Genomic DNA, 18,054 nt, shown 5'->3' with positions numbered 1-18,054 from the left:
GGTTACCTTAGACCTGTTCCTTTGAATGTGATATGTAAGGTTAATGTAGGGTGAAATAGGCTTCCTAAATGATGTGGGATATAAACGGTAGTGTGAGAAATATTACAAGCATATCCAGAGCATCTGCCGTACAGATGGTAAATATAGTTTTAGTCTCAGAATTCATTAAAATTCTGCCGTTGCTGTATTTGGAGAGATTTGTGTAGCTCTCTGACCAATTTGATTGTTGATAGAAATAACTTGTCTTTGTCTATATAGAGAAATCTCATGAGAATCTTGTTATTGGTCTTTGCAAAATGTTGTGATTATTTAAGGTCCTGTCTGCTTTTTTTTCCCTTATCAAGTTTTGCCTTTATTTCCTTGATAAATATCTTCAGAGGGTTTACTTAGTAAATTTAACTGTTATGGAGAAATTATAGTGAAAATATTTTGAACTCTTGTTCATTTATGAGTGAAGATATAAATGAATACAACTAAGTGGTTTGAGCTATGAGTGTAGGCATATATGAACATTTATCAAGATCATGTGCAGTGGACATCATCTGCTAGATGCCAAGTGGTTTGCTCTACTAGGCATGGTATATGCCCTCCACGCACCCGAGTGCTATAAAAGAAATCCAAAGAATTGATACATCTTCAAAAGGATATCAATTAAGATTAGGTTTAACTGCATATAATAGAAAAATTTATTTTCAGTAGCTTAAACAAGATAGAAATTTATTTTTTCCTAATGTAAAAAAAGTCAGGAAATGGGTTATATATGGCTGGTATGCTGGCTCTACAGAATTGTCAAGGACCTACTCTAGGCATGACCCTCATGATCCGAGGTAACTGTAGAATCATTTCATCTTTATTTGAGGAAGCAGGGTGAAAGAGAGAAAGAAGGAAGTATATAGATTTCATATATGTCTTGTTGGCTAAAATTTAGTCATGTGGGTATACTTAAGTGTATAAATGTAGTCTTTTATGTAGGCATATGTAGCTGCTTCCTCCAAAGAATTGGTATGGTTACTGAAAATTAAGGGAAGAGTGGTTTTGGGGGAGGCAGCTCACAGTCTACCACAAGAGAAGAGAGATTGATTCATACTAGGAGAATGAGAAAATATTTAATGAATGGATAGAATTTCATAAGGTAGTAATGAAGAGGAAAAGAAGAGGAAAGTGAAAATAGCCTGAATGCAAAGATATAGAAGCAGAAAGGTGCAGGGAAACAGCAGAATTACAAATTATAAGGAGTGAAGATATGATAGATAAGTCTGTCTCTATAGGTAGGTTGGTACTGTGTTGTAGGAGGCTCCAGTTCCCACCAAGAATGGTGGTGGAAAATGCACTGATAGGAACTGGTCCTAATGTCTTTAAGGAAAAGTGTAAGTCAGGAAATCACTGGGGAGAGATTGTCAAAATCAGATACGATAGTGCTCCAAAGAAAAGCGGGACATTAAGCACATTTAGAGGTTGCATGGAGAGGAAGGAGGTTGATTCACTCTTGAATTTGAGTCAAAGAGATTAAAGAAACCTCTCTCTTTCCCTCTCAGAGGGTTTAAGATAATTAGTGCTATCACATATACATTAAAGCAATTAGATGGAAAACATTCAATAATATAGGGGAGTTTGGTTACAGTGGACCTTTGGGAGTACAGAGAGTCTGGTGTAGTTAGTAGAGAGGGTACTAGATGGTGTCTATGTAGAAATAGAGCTAAGCCAGTTATAGATTAGCAAGAAAAATAGATGGAGATGGAGAGAGTCTTTATTTAAGGAGCCGATTTTGGGTCATAAAGTTGAAGAAAGTATTTGGTTAATAGTGTAAAGGAACATGTAATGATGGTGATGGAAAGTGGAGAAGAGGAAGAGGAAGGAAATGGAAAAAATGTGAGGGTAGAATGAAAACCAACTCCAAATTTCTCTTGGGTTCATTGGAATATTAGGTAGCTTAGATTAATTTAAACTGTGGTAACAGCTCCCTAAATCTCAGTATATTAACAACAACCAAGTTTATTTCTCATTCATGTTATTGTCCATTGTGGTTTTCCTGGAGCTTTGCTCTGTGTATCTTCATTCCAGCACTGAGGCTGAAGGAACAGCCCTTGTCTGGGACATAGCAGAGGGAAAAGAGAAATGGTGGAGTCACACAGTGGCTTCCCCCACCCATGTATACAGAATGACTTTTAAAGCTTTTGAGGGGGAGTAGCAGGAGTCACTTCTATTGGTATTACAATGACCATAGCCAAGGCTGACTTCAGTGAGTGAGAGGCCCTTTAGGAAAGGGCAGTATTTTTTGTTTGTTAAGAGAGAGAGAGAGAGAGAGAGAAAGCGCCGGGGTGTTGGGGTGGCAGAGGGAGAGGGAGAAAATCTGAAGGAGGCTCTACACCCAGTGCAGAGCCCAACTCAGGGCTTGATCTCACACCCTGAGATCATGATCTGAGCCAAGTCAAGTCGGACTCTTGATTGATTGAGCTACCCAGGTACCCCAGGCCAGTAAGGTGTTTTTTTTTTTTTAATTACTATATAATGCATTATTTGTTTTGGGGGCACAGGTCTGTCATTCATCAGTCTTACACAATTCACAGTGCTCACCATAGCACATACCCTCCCCAGTGTCCATCATCCAGCCACCCCACCCCACCTACCCCCCTCTGCTCTAGCAACCCTCAGTTTGTTTCCAGAGATTGAGAGTCTGGGTTGTTGGGGGGAGGAGGTTAGGGAGAGGGTGGTTGTGTTATGGACACTGGGGAAGGTGTGTGCTGTGGTGAGTGCTGTGCAGTGTGTAAACCAGGTGATTAACATACCTGTACCCCTGGGGCTAATGATACATTATATGTTAATAAAAAAATTTTAATTTTTTTTTTTTAAAAGAGTCTTTTATGGTTTGTCTCCCTCTCTGGTTTCATCTTTCTCACTTTTTCCTCTCTTCCCGTATCAAGTTTCTCAAACTCCACATATCAGTGAGGTCATATATAATTATCTTTCTCTGGTTGACTTATTTTGCTTAGCTTAATCCCCTCTAGTTCCATCCACATCATTGCAAATGGCAATATTTCATTTTTGATGGCTGCATAATGTTCCACTGTATCTATATACGATGGCTTCTTTATCCATTCATCTGCCTGTGGACATATGGGCTCTTTCCATAGTTCGGCTATTGTGGACCTTGCTGCTGTAAACACTGGGTTGCACATGCCCCTTCTGATCACTACATTTGTATCTTTGTGGTAAATACCCAGTAGTGCAATTTCTGGGTTGTAGAATAGCTCTATTTTCAACTTTTTAAGTTGTCCAGAGTGGCTGCACCATGTTGCATTCCCACGAACAGTGTAGGAGGGTTCCCCTTTCTCCACATCCTCCCCAACATCTGTTGTTTCCTGACTTGTTAATTTTAGCCATTCTGACTGGTGTGAGGTGGTATCTCATTGTGGCTGATTTGTATTTTCCTGATGCCAAGTGATGTTGAGCACTTTTTCATGTGTCTGTTGGCCATTTGGATGTCTTCTTTGCAGAAATGTCTGTTCACGTCTTCCCAGGGCAGTAAGTATTTTTGAACAGATACTATCTACCATTGTGTGATAGTGTACTCTAAGAAGTGCTTTTTAGAAGTTAATACAACAGCCAAGACTTTGAGCAACACAGGCAGAAGTGGATTAGCTATGGCTAAATCTCAGTCTACGTTCAGCCTGTTGCTGTTGGTTATGTGTTGTGTTCAGAGAGATGAATGGCTGTACAGTGAAAGGAAACTTTCACAAGGAAGGTTATTCATAATTCAGTAGTTAACCTATAATATTTATTACATACCTATTTTTACACTCAATACATTATCCTAGGCTAAGAGGAATTGCTATAAAATATGCTAACATATTTTGTTTAAAAAGAAGAATAAAAATAAGTTTAATAGAGAACTCCCAACCCCAATTAGAGAACTTCTTCTTTTGTACTCTTCAAATAACACAATAATAGTAAATCTCTAATCCAGTTCTTTATACATAAGTAAACGCTTTTGTTAGTTGAATGAGTGTGTCTTTGAGGTTTCATTGTATCTCTGATTAGACCAATTACTATGTCTGGCACAATACTGTGTTTTTGGAAAATATGTTTCTTTTTTAAAGACATGAAGAGTATAAGCTAAAGAGTTGAAGAAACATCTCAATTATGGAAAGGTTCTAGGTTATTCTCTAATAGATTAAGATTTTTAATGTATGTCAAATACATAGACCAGTTTTGTCTTTGTTGTATTTGTGCCAGGTATTAGATTTTTATTTTAGTTTGACTACCTCAGATTCCTTCATCTGTTGCACAGGTAGTGAAAAAACAAACAGTACAATCTATATATGAAACAAGAACTAAAGGAGGGAGGTAGACTAAGGAGAAAAGGAGAGAGAGAGAAAAGAAATAAGGATGAAATCAAGAGGACAGAGAGAAAATGAGAGTTGATTAAGGTAAAGACACAGTGGTCTCAGGAAACAGCATGGTTAGTGCAAGTAATTTCTTTTGATGTCCAAATAATAGCTGCATTTTTCTTGATTGATTTTTTTTCATTACGTCACCAAATTAACAACAGTTTGATCTTTTTTTTTTTTTCTCGGCCTAACTTAGGTTTATACTCTCGATGTACCAGAGGCATTCTATTACTGTTACAGTCCAGACCCTAGTAATGCATATGGAAAAGATGCCATTATGGAAGCAATGGCTGAGCAGATAGTTACAGTGTGTGCTACCCTGGATGAAAATCCTGGAGTAAGATATAAAAGGTAAGACACTCAATAGTGTCTGTATATGTTAGGCTTTCTACTTGGTCTCCAGTGTAGAGGTAGCTAATGTCTCTGTGCTTATGTTTACTGGTTTGCAGTTTATTTTCCATGTAAAATTATGCTGTATATATAGAAGATTTAAAGTTTAAGGTTGAGGGGTGCCTGGGTGGCTCAGTTGGTTAAGCGTCTGCCTTTGGCTCAGGTCATGATCTTCAGGTCCTAGGATTGAGCCCCACATCGGGCTCTCTGTTCATCGGGGAGCCTGCTTCTCTTCTCCCACTGTCTCCTGCTCTGCCTACCTGTGCTCGCTCACTCTTTCAAATAAAGAAAGAAAATCTTTTTTAAAAAATTTTAAAAATAAAGTTTAAGATTGAAATTTCAGAGCAACTTATAGCCTCTGTCGAACTTGGTGAAAATGGAATCATATGATATTTTTTTGTTTCTGGCCTCGTCATTCAACATTATGTTCTGAGAGTCATCTGTTTTGTATGTAATGAGCTTGGATTTTAATCTCTGCTAATTGCTAGCTGTGTAGCCCTTTTGCCCTCAGCTTCCTTATCAATGAACTCTGTAAAGCATTCAGAATAGTGAATGGCACCAATAAAATGATAGTAGTAAATATACTATGGTACAACTAATAAGCATTGTCACGCATTTCTCTTTTAGAAGTTTCTTTAATTTAAACATTGGCATTGGTCAGGTTAGTTGGCTGAACTGTTCAATTTCAATTTTATGTGATACTTTAAGTTACATTACTCTTTAAAAAATCTGTTAATTACTTAGAAAAATATAACAAATCTCCTTAATTCAGATGCTACCTAATAAGCTCTACTCATACATATATCAGATATTGGGAACATTCTTTTTCTTTTTTTTTTTTATTTTATTTATTTATTTGACACAGAGAGAGAAATCACAGGTAGGCAGAGAGGCAGGCAGAAAGAGAGAGGGGGAAGCAGGCTCCCCGACAAGCAGAGAGCCTGAGAGTCTCAGGACCCTGAGACCATGACCTGAGCCGAAGGCAGAGGCTTAACCCACTGAGCCACCCAGGTGCCCCGAAAACATTCTTTTTCTTATAGGTGATATACTAATTACATTCTGAACTCAGGGAATAGAGCTAAGTGGTTTATCTTCTGCTAGAATTCAGTTGCTGTTCAAGTTTCTGCTCTTGGTGTTCGCTCTGTTCAGGATGAGTAAATATAACCAATTAATAATTTAAAAGCTCACCAATCGACCTGTCTTGAATTACTGCAATAATTAAAGAATAATCCAGTTATATCTTATGGATTGTTAAAGTGTAGTTCAAACATAAAATTACTTCCCCTTGAAAACATTTTAAAGCAAAATGTGTAATAAATTATTATATGTAGTTGCTGCTTTATTTATTTTTAAGGTAGTAAACCTAAAGAGTCTTTAGCTCTTTGAATCCCTCACATTGAAACCTTCCATTTTTGAGGTTGGTGTGCTAATTGAGGAGCCTTTTCCAGCATTTTTCTTGTAGACTCAAAAGCAACACAAATATAACTGGTCATGAACATGTAATTTAGACTATGATTTTATCATTTTAGTAGAGAGTGATATAAAAATTTTATGCAAAAGATTATATTTGAAATCTGATTAGATGTTAGAGAACACATTGGGAAATCTCACTGCTAGGAGGAAGGAAAATAGGTCAACTAATTTGGAGAGTAATATGCTAATATCTAAAAATGTAAAAAAATATATACTTTATGACTCAGCAGTTATACTTTCAGATGTAGAGAAATGTATGCGGAGATTTATTTACAAAGATAATTGTTTCAGTGTTGTTTGAAATAGTATGAAATTGGGAATGACTTGAATGTCTATCTTTAGAGGCACCTGGGTGGCCCAGTGGGTTAAGCCTCTGCCTTCGGCTCAGGTCAAGATCCCAGGGTCCTGGGATCGAGCCCCGCATCAGGCTCTCTGCTCAGCGGGAAGCCTGCTTCCCCCCTCTCCCTCTCTCTGCCTGCTTCTCTGCCTACTTGTGATCTCTGTCAAATAAATAAATAAAATCTTTTTTTTAAATGTCTATCTTTAAGGGAATGAATGTATGAAATCCAGTATAATTATATGATGGAATAAAATGAATTAATCTGATATACATATGTCAACGTAGATAGATCTCAAACATATATAGAACATATGCTATTAAACATTTATAAAATAGTAAATATATATAACAGCATTGACAGGAAGAATACACACCAAATTCATGATAGTGGTTGCCTTTGGGGGTTGGATAGAGGTAGAGGAGAAGCCTAGGAATTGGGAAGGAAATAAAGAGAACTGCAATTTTATTTATATTATTTTTTTTTACATTAAGAAAATCTTAAGTACAGGGGCGCCTGGGTGGCTCAGCGGGTTAAAGCCTCTGCCTTCGGCTCGGGTCGGGTCATGATCCCAGGGTACTGGGATCGAGCCCCGCATCGGGCTCTCTGCTCTGCGGGGAGCCTGCTTCTTCCCCTCTCTCTCTGCCTGCCTCTCTGCCTGCTTGTGATCTCTGTCTGTCAAATAAATAAATAAAATCTTAAAAAAAAAAAAAAGAAAGAAAATCTTAAGTACATACGATAAGGTCTGCATTTGTAAAATCCAGACAAATTGGTATAACATTATATTTGATATATTATTATCTGAACTCTGTTTTAAAACTTTTAAATTAATAAATTGTGTGGTTTAATTTTAGAATTCAGCTTTATGATATTATAACATGTTTTGAAAGAAAGATAATTGTTTGAACATTTTTTCCACTTTCAGTAAACCTCTAGATAACGCCAGTAAGCTTGCCCAGCTTGTTGAAAAAAAACTTGAAAACTACTACAAGATTGATGAAAAGAGCCTAATAAAGGTAGTGTATAAAAGGCAAATAGTGATTATGCACAAAGTCTGTCTTATTTCTTCATAAACAAAAAAAAAAAACTAGTGTTCATTTTCCAGTACTGATTTGGGAATCATTAACATAGAAAGCTTAATAGTGTGGTTTTGTGGGGAAGATACGGATTTTGAAGTAAGCACTGTGTCCAAATCCTGGCTTTGCCATTTAATTCATAGATATGTCACTTTGGTTAAATTATGTAACTTCTTATGTAATTTCCTAAGTTTTTTTATCTGTAAAATGGGGATAATAAGAATACCTTTTTATAAAGTAGAGAGAGAGGTAAATGAGTTATTACTGTTAAAGTTCTTATAATGATGCTTACTACTGAGTAAACAGTAAACATAGTTATTATTACTAGGTCTGACTTTGCACAAATTATCTACTTTCATCTATAAAATGGATGAAATAAATGTATAGCTTGCTTGGTTGGTGTGAAGATTAGGTGAAGTAATATGTCTGGCACATATAGGAATTTAATAAATGGCAGCAGTTGTTATCTTATGAAGATAATATAATCAGAGACTAAGATTGGGATTTGGAGAATACTGCATTTAGGCTTGGGTTAGAGAATGAAGAGTCTGAGGAGACAGATGGAGGTGGGGCCAGGGGGCAAGGGATCCATATGAAATGAATGGAAGAAATTGTTGCTAAGTTAGAACTAAGAGGAGATGGGCAAGGGAACCACTGATACGGTGTTATTTAATAAGTGGGATGAAAAGAATAATATATAGCATGTAATGGGAATGTAGGCAGGGGCTTAAACTTTTTCTAACTGGAATCTTGGAACGCACCCCAGAGGAATAGGCTCTTTAGCTTAAAGCGTAAGTACAATATTATAGAAGAGGGACGTTACTGCTTAGATAACCAAATTCTTTGGCAGAGGCATAATGAAAAAGGGAAATTCACAGACAACTGCACTAGAATGAGAGGGTGTAAGCTTAGATGTAATGTTAGTTTAGATCTTTAAAAGTTACTAGAGGTCTGGTGAAAGCCATTCTGGTTGTAGTTAGGAAGACAGTGGCTCGGTGTATAGCATAGTAATAGTCAGTAAATGTATGTTGAATGAGGGAAGGGATATATGATGAGTATGTTAGTAAATATCCTTTTGTCCTTCATAATTTCAATGGAAAAAAAAAGACAAAATGCACACACACACAAAAAATTGTCCTTTCCATTTTTCCTTCAAACACTTGATACTTTTCCTTCATTTAAAGACATGATGAAGTGTCACCTCCTTTCAGAAGCATTTCCTGAATGCTCCTCAGGTCAAATGATACTTCCTTCCACATATTGTCATAACCCCAAGCCTTGATATAACACTTATATTGCACTATCTTTTTCCTGTTTGTGTTTTTGAGGACTTATAACTTAGATATATTGAAGGCTTACTAAATGCTAGTTACTAAATGTATTATGGTGTTAGTACATTAAATATTTACAATAATCTTACACAGCAGAGGTTCTGGTTTTATTTGGTTTTACAAATGAGAATACTGAGATACTAACAAGTTAAACAGTTTGTTCAAAGTCTTACAGCAAGATAATGGTTAAGACTGGACTCAGCTCTGTGTGATTCCAGAGTATGTGCTTTTAACCACTGTACCATACTGGCCCAAGGTTTAAATGAGTAAACAGTTAATTAAACATTTTTTAAAGGTCTATTTCATGTAACTTACCTGTGTCTCATATATGTAAATAAATAGGAAATGTTTGTCTAATGAGTTGTAGTTATTTTTTTAATGTTTGTCTAATGAGTTGTAGTTATTTTTTTTCTTCTAAGATTTTATTTAAATTCAAGTTAACCTATAGTGTAGTATTAGTCTCAGGAGCAGAACTTAGTGATTTATCACTTGCATGGAGTTGTTGTTACTTCTTACTGCTTTAAATAATAACCCAAAGAATTTATTACTTTCTGAAATGAAGTATCAAAGATACTGATATTAACAATACCTTTCCCAGAACTATTATTCACTGTTTAATGATTAGTGACGTTTGTAAATTAATAACAAGACTTTCATTTTGATTTGCCATCTTAGTTGGCATCAGTATAATCTTTCTAAATAGCATAACAGTTAGGAGCACAGGCATGGAGTGAAACTGACCTGGATTGGAATCTCCATTCTGCTACTTACTAGCTGTGTGATTTGGGCAAGTTACTGAATTTTAAGCTTAATACCCTCATCAAATGCAGATAATAATACCTGCCTCGCAGGGTTGCTGTGAGAACTTAATTACTTATTTTTTGCTTAGCACATGTGCTTAGAGTCTTAGTAGTAACTACTGCTCATAATTTCTATCGGTTTTAGTGTTTATGGAGCTGAATTCCTAAGAAAATGAATTTTAGTGCAGGGCAAATGTTACTTTTTTTAAAATGAATTTTTACAATATTGTTTTATTGTATATAGCCCCTTAATCTAATTATGAAAGCTTTTGTTTTTGTAGTCTTGTTTTTTACCCTTACTGCGCCACTCCGAGTTTTCTATTTTAATAGAACTTCACATTCTTAAGAATGAGACAGAATTTAGGGAAAAGTCTGCTTTTGTTTTCTGAGATATTAACAAGGTGTTCACACAAAGAAATTGAAGTTTCTGAAGATAATTTTATCTTGTTATTCCAGGGTAAAACTCATTCCCAGCTCATAATAATTGATCGTGGCTTTGATCCTGTGTCCACTGTCCTGCATGAACTGACCTTTCAGGCAATGGCATATGATCTACTGCCAATTGAGAATGATACATACAAGCAAGTATAACTTGAAGGGCATATAAAGGGCATATACAAACAGGATATATAGGATTTGAGCATTTAATGATTCGTGTAGGCACCAGAAATCTAAAGCCCCTGTAACTTTGATATTCAGAAACTTTATCATTCTCTTACCCTGTAATCAGAGCATATTAAAAATATCTGGACCTTGTAAGTTAATGGGTAATTTGACTGCTTTGAAGCTTTTTTGGTGTAGTTGCTTCCTTAACTATGTGTATAACAAAGCTACATTTAAACAAGTAGAATTTGGACTTTTTGCTTATGTTAAGAGTAAATACCAGGCCAACTACTATATATTTATTGAAGTGGAAACCATATTCAAACTTTTTAGGCCTTAATTATTCCAGATCACACACCCAAAAGTATCTGTGTGTCTTGTCAATATAATGTATTTAAGAAGATTAGAAGACTAGAAAACTGAATAGGATAACTATTGAGAATAGGCATAATGTTACTAATTTGGTACCTGTTAACTCTGGTATAAGCATATTTACTTTAAAAGTAATGCCAAACAGAAAGCTAAATGAAAAGTGATAGAGCTTTTCTATCAAGGAACCATTTTACTGTATTGTTGTGAATCATTATGAGGGTATACAAGTGTACATACATGTTTATATTTACATGTTGATATTGTAATCTCTAAGTCCAAATTGGCATTTTTCATCTACAATTTACTGTTTAAGCACAGTGGTAAAAAGGAAACTTAGTTTTCTGAAATTTTATGTTCAAATTAATTTAGTAATTTTAATAGATTAAAAGATCTTTTTTCTACTGTATGTATTGTATTTATATATTTTCTATTGTATGTTTATTTGCATTCTGGTCAAATCCTGGCTTCTGAATTTTTCTCTGTAATTTATATTAATGACTGGTGACATAGAGAAATCAGTATTACAATTTTTCTAATATAAAAGTAGTTTCAAGCAGTTTATTCAGAATTTTCAGAAGAGATACTGTTTCTCTCTCTTGTCCTTTAGGTTTCTAAACCTGCATTGCTCAAGAGATTTAGAAAAGTATTGAACTAGAAAAGAAAAAAAAAATTAAACTGATGGACACTTAATAAGTCTCTCCCTTACTCTTAAAAAAATTAAACCTTGCTTTCCTTGCCAGCAAACCCCGGGAAATAATTTTTTTTTCTTTTTAAGTAGACTCCACGCCCAGCACAGAGACATTGCAATGAGGGGCCTAAAGGGAGATTAATATTTTATTTAATTACTTATTTTAGGGAGGGAGGGGCAAAAACAAGTTCCACACCCAGCATGGCCCCCAACATGGGACTTGATCTGACCTGAACAAAAATCAAGAATTTTGGACATTTTAATGGACTGAGCCATCCAGGTTCCCTGAGAGATAAATACATATATATATTTTTTTTTTTAAGATTGTATTTTATTTATTTATTTTAAGATTTTATTTATTTATTTGATAGACAGAGATCACAAGTAGGCAGAGAAGCAGGCAGAGAGAGAGGAGGAAGCAGGCTCCCTGCTGAGCAGAGAGCCCAATGTGGGGCTCTATCCCAGGACCCTGGGATCTTGACCTGAGCCAAAGGCAGAGGCTTTAACCCACTGAACCACCCAGGTGCCCCTGTATTTATTTATTTAACAGAGAGAGAGAGACAGTGAGATGGGGAACACAAGGGGGAGTGGGAGACGGAGAAGCAGGCTTCCCGCTAAGCAAGGAGCCGGATGCGGGGCTTGATCCCAGAACCTGGGATTATGACCTGAGCTGAAGGCAGATCCTTTAATGACTGAGCCACCCAGGTACATCCGGAGAGATAAATATTTTGTCCACACTGGGTGTGGAGCCTGCTTAAGGGAAAGACTTTAAAAAAACAAAAACAAAAACCAGCAATAATCCCTATTATGAATCAGAAAAATCCAGAGATAAGACTAAGATGGAAGATTGAACTCCCAGTGGTTTGTGCTCTATTACAGTTGTTAATGGAAACAATACAATGCAGGAAATTCTAAGTACCCATATTCCATTTTTTTTATCTTGATCTCTTTAAATGTAGTCTTAAAATGGGATTGTCTTTTTTAAGTATTGTTAGGCTTGCTGCCCTAATCTTTGTTTATAAATCAAAGGTTAAAGATGTTATGTAAGTACAGAGTGGCATTTTAAATGGCAAATGGGCTGCTTCTGTCCTTAGTTTGTTCTCTTTAAGCACAATCATTGTTATCTTTGGGTATCTGCACTTAAGACTGCATATGTAAATGGTTTTATAGGTGGGGCCTGTAATTTGGGGAGTTACAGAAGTGATTGTATTCATACAGTAGAAATCTACATTTAGAGCTAATCTAATTTAAAGCTGTCCTTTCTAATCTTGGCTCAGGAGATTGACAATTCCAAGGGTGACTGAATCTCCCTAGCTCTACAGATGAAAGGAGGCTATTTGCATAAAAAGGGAAGAGAGAAATTACATATGGGGAGGCAGGAAGCCCATTTTGAGTAATTTCATGAACCACTTGAATTGCTTACTTCAAGAGTACTCATTAAAGCAGTCACGATTTTTTATCACTACATTAGTTTTCTCTCACTTCCTTTCCCATACTTCAAAGGAGGTGTGGTTATAGGATTAGGGAAGAATATAGAAACAGATGATCCATGTTTATGAATTTACTTACTTGGATACATGTTTATGAAAATGTTAACTTTGCAATATCTTCGGTATTTAATAGGCTACATTTGGAGGTGACATCTCTGTTCTTTTCTTAATGGGTGTTTGATAGTTGCAATGATGGTTATGAACACATCAAAATAGTATTTTAAACAATTAGAAGATGTTAATACAAATTTAGTCTTGTTCTTAGGGTTGTGGTAGAATGTTGGATTTTTGTTCCATAAAACAACATTTTGCTGAGCTAAACCCTAACATTTGAAAGCAAAAATGTCTTCGTAGACATAGCACTTTGATTTCTAATGTTAGGATAGCAAGTAATATGCCATAGTTTTGAGTAGGTATTCACTGTCATCCTAAAATACTGGATTGAATGTGTCTATTGTTCAATTTCTTGAGCTCTGTCTTAAAATTATTGTTTGTAAAAATGTTTCTTCCACTTTTGGTGGGGGATAATCCAAAAGATTTATATTTCTGTCTACTTATAGATACAAAACAGATGGGAAAGAAAAGGAGGCAATCCTTGAAGAAGATGATGACCTCTGGGTCAGAATTCGACATCGGCATATTGCAGTTGTGTTAGAGTATGTGACCCATTTTAATTCTTATTCCATATTTTTTAGGCACTAAGTTCATGAAAGTGTATTTTATAATCTTAGAATATTTCTGTAAAGAGTAGCACCTTAGAAATCTAAAGAATTTTCTCAAATTTGACAGGGAAATTCCCAAACTAATGAAGGAAATTTCATCAACAAAGAAAGCAACAGAAGGAAAGGTAAGACTTTTATTTAACGTTCAAAATAATGATGGTGATTTTTAAAATGTGTTTAAAATTTTTATTTTATCTTTTTAATTTTTCATTTTGGGAAATTTCTAGCATATACAAAAGTAGAGAGAACAAACTCCCATGTACCCATTATCTAGTCTCAAGCAACATTTTGTCTGTCTTGCTTCATTGAGTTTATTTTTATTTTATTTTATTTTAAAGATTTTATTTATTTGACAGATCGAGATCACAAGTAGGCAGAGAGGCAGGCAGAGAGAGGAGGAAACAGACCCCCCACTGAGCAGAGAGCCTGATGTGGGACTCGATCTCAGGACCCCGGGATCATGACCTGAGCCAAAAACAGAGGCTTTAACCCACTGAGCCACTCAGGCGCCCCTAGTTTATTTTTAAAAAGCCATTTAGCCAATTTCATTAGTGCATTTTTGCTAGATTTTTAAATTTAAAATTTTAAAATTTTAAAATTTAAGTGTATACTAAGTAACTTTTCATATATATATTTGGAACCACCACCTTAATCAAGATAGAGAACATTTCCATCATTCCAAAAGATTATGCAATAATATCATCTATGAATAAAAATATTTAGCCTGATCCTTTCCAGTCTTTATACATTTTAAAACAGTTTACTTAGTGGTTAATATCTTTTAGCTCTGTAATGTACAACAGAATTGATTATAGAGGATATCCTTGTCTGATTATAGAGGATATCCTTGTCTTATTCCCAGCCTTAGAAGAAACATGTTTGATATTTTACCGTTGAGTGTTGTGTTAGTTTTAGGTTATTTTAGAGATATCCTTTTTTTTCTTTTTTCTTTTTTCTTTTTTTTTTTTTAAGAGAGAGAACACAGTTGGGTGGGGCAGGCAGAGGGCAAGGGAGAGAGAGAATCCCAAGTAGGCTCCACACCCAGAGTGGAGACCAGTCTGAGGCTCCATCACACCATGCTAAGATCATGATACAAGCCAAAATCAAGAGTTGGGCACTCAATTGACTGAGCCACCCAGGCACCCCTTGATAAATCCTTTATCAGTTTTATCCCTTCTGTTCTTAATTGGCAAAACAGGTGGTTGTTGTGGTTTTTCTAATTAGAATGGGTATTGGATTTCATCGAATGCATCTGTTGAAATTATTTTTTTTTTCTCCTTTTTTCTGTAAATGTGATAACAAACCAATCGTGCATTGCTGGACTAAGTTGGACTGGTCTTGATGCATTATCCTTTTCCTTTGTCACTGAATCTGTTTGCTAATAATTTGCTTAGGATATTTGATTCCAGGTTTATGAGAACTATTTCTCTATAACATTCCTTTTTTTTTTTTCTTTTTTAAGATTTTATTTGTTTGTTTGTTTAGAGGCCTGTGCGAGCAGGGGAGGGGCAGAAGGAGAGGAAGAGAAAATCTCAAGCAGACTCTGTGCTGAGCTCAAGGAGCCCAACTTGGGGCTTGTTCTCATGACCTTGAGATCATGAGCTGAGCCAAAATCAAGGGTCAGACATTCAACCAACTGAGCCACCCAAGCACCTCAAAATGTATCATTATTGTAGTCTACCTTAAAGTATACTTTTGCATCTCCTGAATAATTTAAGAACCTTGTAACAGTTTAGCTGCATTTACCCCCTTCCTCTTTTGTGCTAATGTTGTCCTATATTTTACTCAACATGTGTTTATAAACTTAAGATGTTATTTTGGGGGACACCTGGATGGCTCAGTTGCTGGTTTTTTTTGTTTTTTGTTTTTTGTTTTTTGTTTTGTCAGATTGTTGGCAGTTATGAATAAATCCACAATAAAACATTCAGGTTTTGTGTAAACAGATGTTTTCATTCACTTGGGTAAATAATTAAGAGTGGGATTGCTTAGGATGCTTGGGTGGCTCAGTCCATTAAGCATCTGCTTTCAGGTCAGGTCATAATCATGGGACCCTGGGATCGAGCCTTACATTGGGCTCCCTGCTTGGCAAGGAGCCTGCTTCTCTCTCTACCTCTTCCCTTTGCTTATGCTCTCTCTCTTGCTCAAATAAATAGATAAAATATTTGGGGAAGAATAAGTGGGATTGCTGGGTCATATAGTAAATGTATGGTTAACTTTATAAGAAAATTCCATACTGTTGTGGCTATGCCATTTTACAGTCCCGCTGGCAATGTAGGAGAGTCACTGTGTTTTTAATTTCTAATATTGCATTTAGTTCTAAGACATTCATTGCATTTTTAAAATAAATTCTAGTTTTCTGTTGAAATACTGTATCTTTTCATCTGTTTAGTCCATCTTTTCCTGTTTTCTTTAATATAAATATGTTATTTTTGAATTTCTTGTCTGTTAACTCCTAATATTTAGATGGTCTTGGGTCAACCTCTTTTTTTTTTTTAACTCCAGTATAGTTGACATACAGTGTTATGTTTCAGGTATACAGTATAGTGACTCAGTAATTCCATACATTACTCAGTGTTCATCATGATAAGAACACTCTTAATCTCTTACCTATTTTACCCATCCCCCTACCTCCCTCCCCATGGTAACCATCTGTGTGTTCTCTCTAGCTAAGAGTCTGCTTTTTGGTTCATCTCTTTTATTCTTTGTTCATCTGTTTTATTTCTTAGATTCCCTATAAATTAAATCATATGGTATTTGTCTTTTTCTGACTGACTTATCTCACTAGCATAATACACTCCAGCTCCATCCATGTTGTTTCAAATGGCAAGATGGTTTTTTTTATGTCCAAATAATATTCTGTTGTGTATGTATGCCACATCTTCTTTGCTTGGGTCTGCGGTTATTGACTATTTTGTCACTTTGGTATTGATCACTTTTTTAAAAATATTTTATTTGTTTGACACAAAAATTTGTTTGAGGGAGACACAGTGAGGGAGGGAATACAAGCGGGGAGTGGAAGAGGGAGAATCAGGCTTTCCGCTGAGCAAGGAGCCCGATGCGGGGCTTGATCCCAGGACTTTGGGATCATGACCTGAGCTGAAGGCAGACGCTTAATGACTGAGCCACCTAGGCGCCCTCACTTTTTTTCTGTCTTACATGATCACTAATATTTTAGCATAGCGCTTGCAGAGATGCTAGATAATGTTCTCTCTGCAAAGACTATTGATTTCTGTTCTGGCAGGCATTTAATTTGCTCATAAATAACCTTAATTCTGTTGAGACTTCATGCCAGGTGCTGTTATTGTAAGTGTATTTCCTTTTGTACTTAGTTCAAAGACAGTCCTAGTACTGAACATCTGGGATGTTCACTTGGCACTCTTCTTTGAATCAGAAATACCAGTATTTTCTTGGCATTAAGACCCCTCTGAAATCCCTGTCTAGCATTTAGCTTCCCGGCAGTTGTTCTGTGTTAGGCCTTTAAGAGTTTTGCCCTTTACACACACAGCTTAGCGTTTGGCTAGGGCTCCAAAGGCAATGCCTCTCTGAGTCACATCTTTGAGTTATGTTGTGACTGACTCTTCCCTCTAGCACCTTGCCTCCCAGACCCTACCTCACCAGCCCCAAACTCTTATCTCTTTTTCCTCTGTCTGGAGAGACTCGTGCTTTTTACTTGATCTCTACATCCTTTTACCACTTTTGGAAAGTGTCCCGGGGAAAAGCCAGGATGAGTGCTAGGATCACCTGTGCTTTCTTTTGCTTAAGTATCTTAACTGTGAGCTCTTTTTCTTATCCATTGTCTGAGAGTTGTTGTCTTATTTATTTTGTCCAATTCTATTTTTATTTTTGGGGAGAGAATAATTTTGATATCAGCTACTTTATTGTGACTGAAACTGAAAGTCTTTTGAATGTGTTTTTTTTAACTTGCCAAATATTTAGAAAATTAGCAATATAACTGCAAGATTTAAAAATCATATATGGAGGGGCACCTGGGTGACACAGTCAGTTAAACATGTGATTCTTTGTTTCAGCTCAGGTCGAGATCTCAGGCTCGTGAGATTGAGCTCCACTTTGGACTCCACACTCAGCATGGAATCTACTTAAGACCCTCCCTCTCCCTCTGCCCCTCATCTCTGGGCGTGCACTTGCATTCTCTCTCTCTCTCTCTAAAATAAATAAATTAATTAAGTCTTTAAAAAAAAGGAAGAAACTATAAAAATTGTTATAGAATACCTGAATTATAAGTTTGCTTTAAAAATGTTTGACTTTTTTTTTCTAGACATCGCTTAGTGCTCTTACCCAACTGATGAAAAAGATGCCCCATTTCCGTAAACAGATTACTAAGGTAAGCAATATTGTGTATGAGATACTTTACCATTTTTAGTT

General features: G+C 36.0%; 1 protein-coding gene across 1 annotated transcript in view; it reads left to right on the top strand.

The window, feature by feature from the left end:
• The window catches only part of STXBP3 (syntaxin binding protein 3), a 52,178-nt gene that overhangs the window by 22,856 nt on the left and 11,268 nt on the right, over positions 1–18,054 (top strand). The window contains exons 7-12 of the mRNA XM_046017960.1: positions 4,585–4,739; positions 7,515–7,605; positions 10,253–10,377; positions 13,510–13,605; positions 13,739–13,796; positions 17,948–18,013. Of these exons, the coding sequence (XP_045873916.1) occupies positions 4,585–4,739; positions 7,515–7,605; positions 10,253–10,377; positions 13,510–13,605; positions 13,739–13,796; positions 17,948–18,013 (591 nt within the window). The remainder of the gene's footprint in view (positions 1–4,584; positions 4,740–7,514; positions 7,606–10,252; positions 10,378–13,509; positions 13,606–13,738; positions 13,797–17,947; positions 18,014–18,054) is intronic.

Source organism: Meles meles, chromosome 1 (genome assembly GCF_922984935.1).
Source record: "Meles meles chromosome 1, mMelMel3.1 paternal haplotype, whole genome shotgun sequence".
NCBI classification, from domain to species: Eukaryota; Metazoa; Chordata; class Mammalia; order Carnivora; family Mustelidae; genus Meles; species Meles meles.
This window is presented reverse-complemented; position numbering and strand designations above follow the sequence as displayed.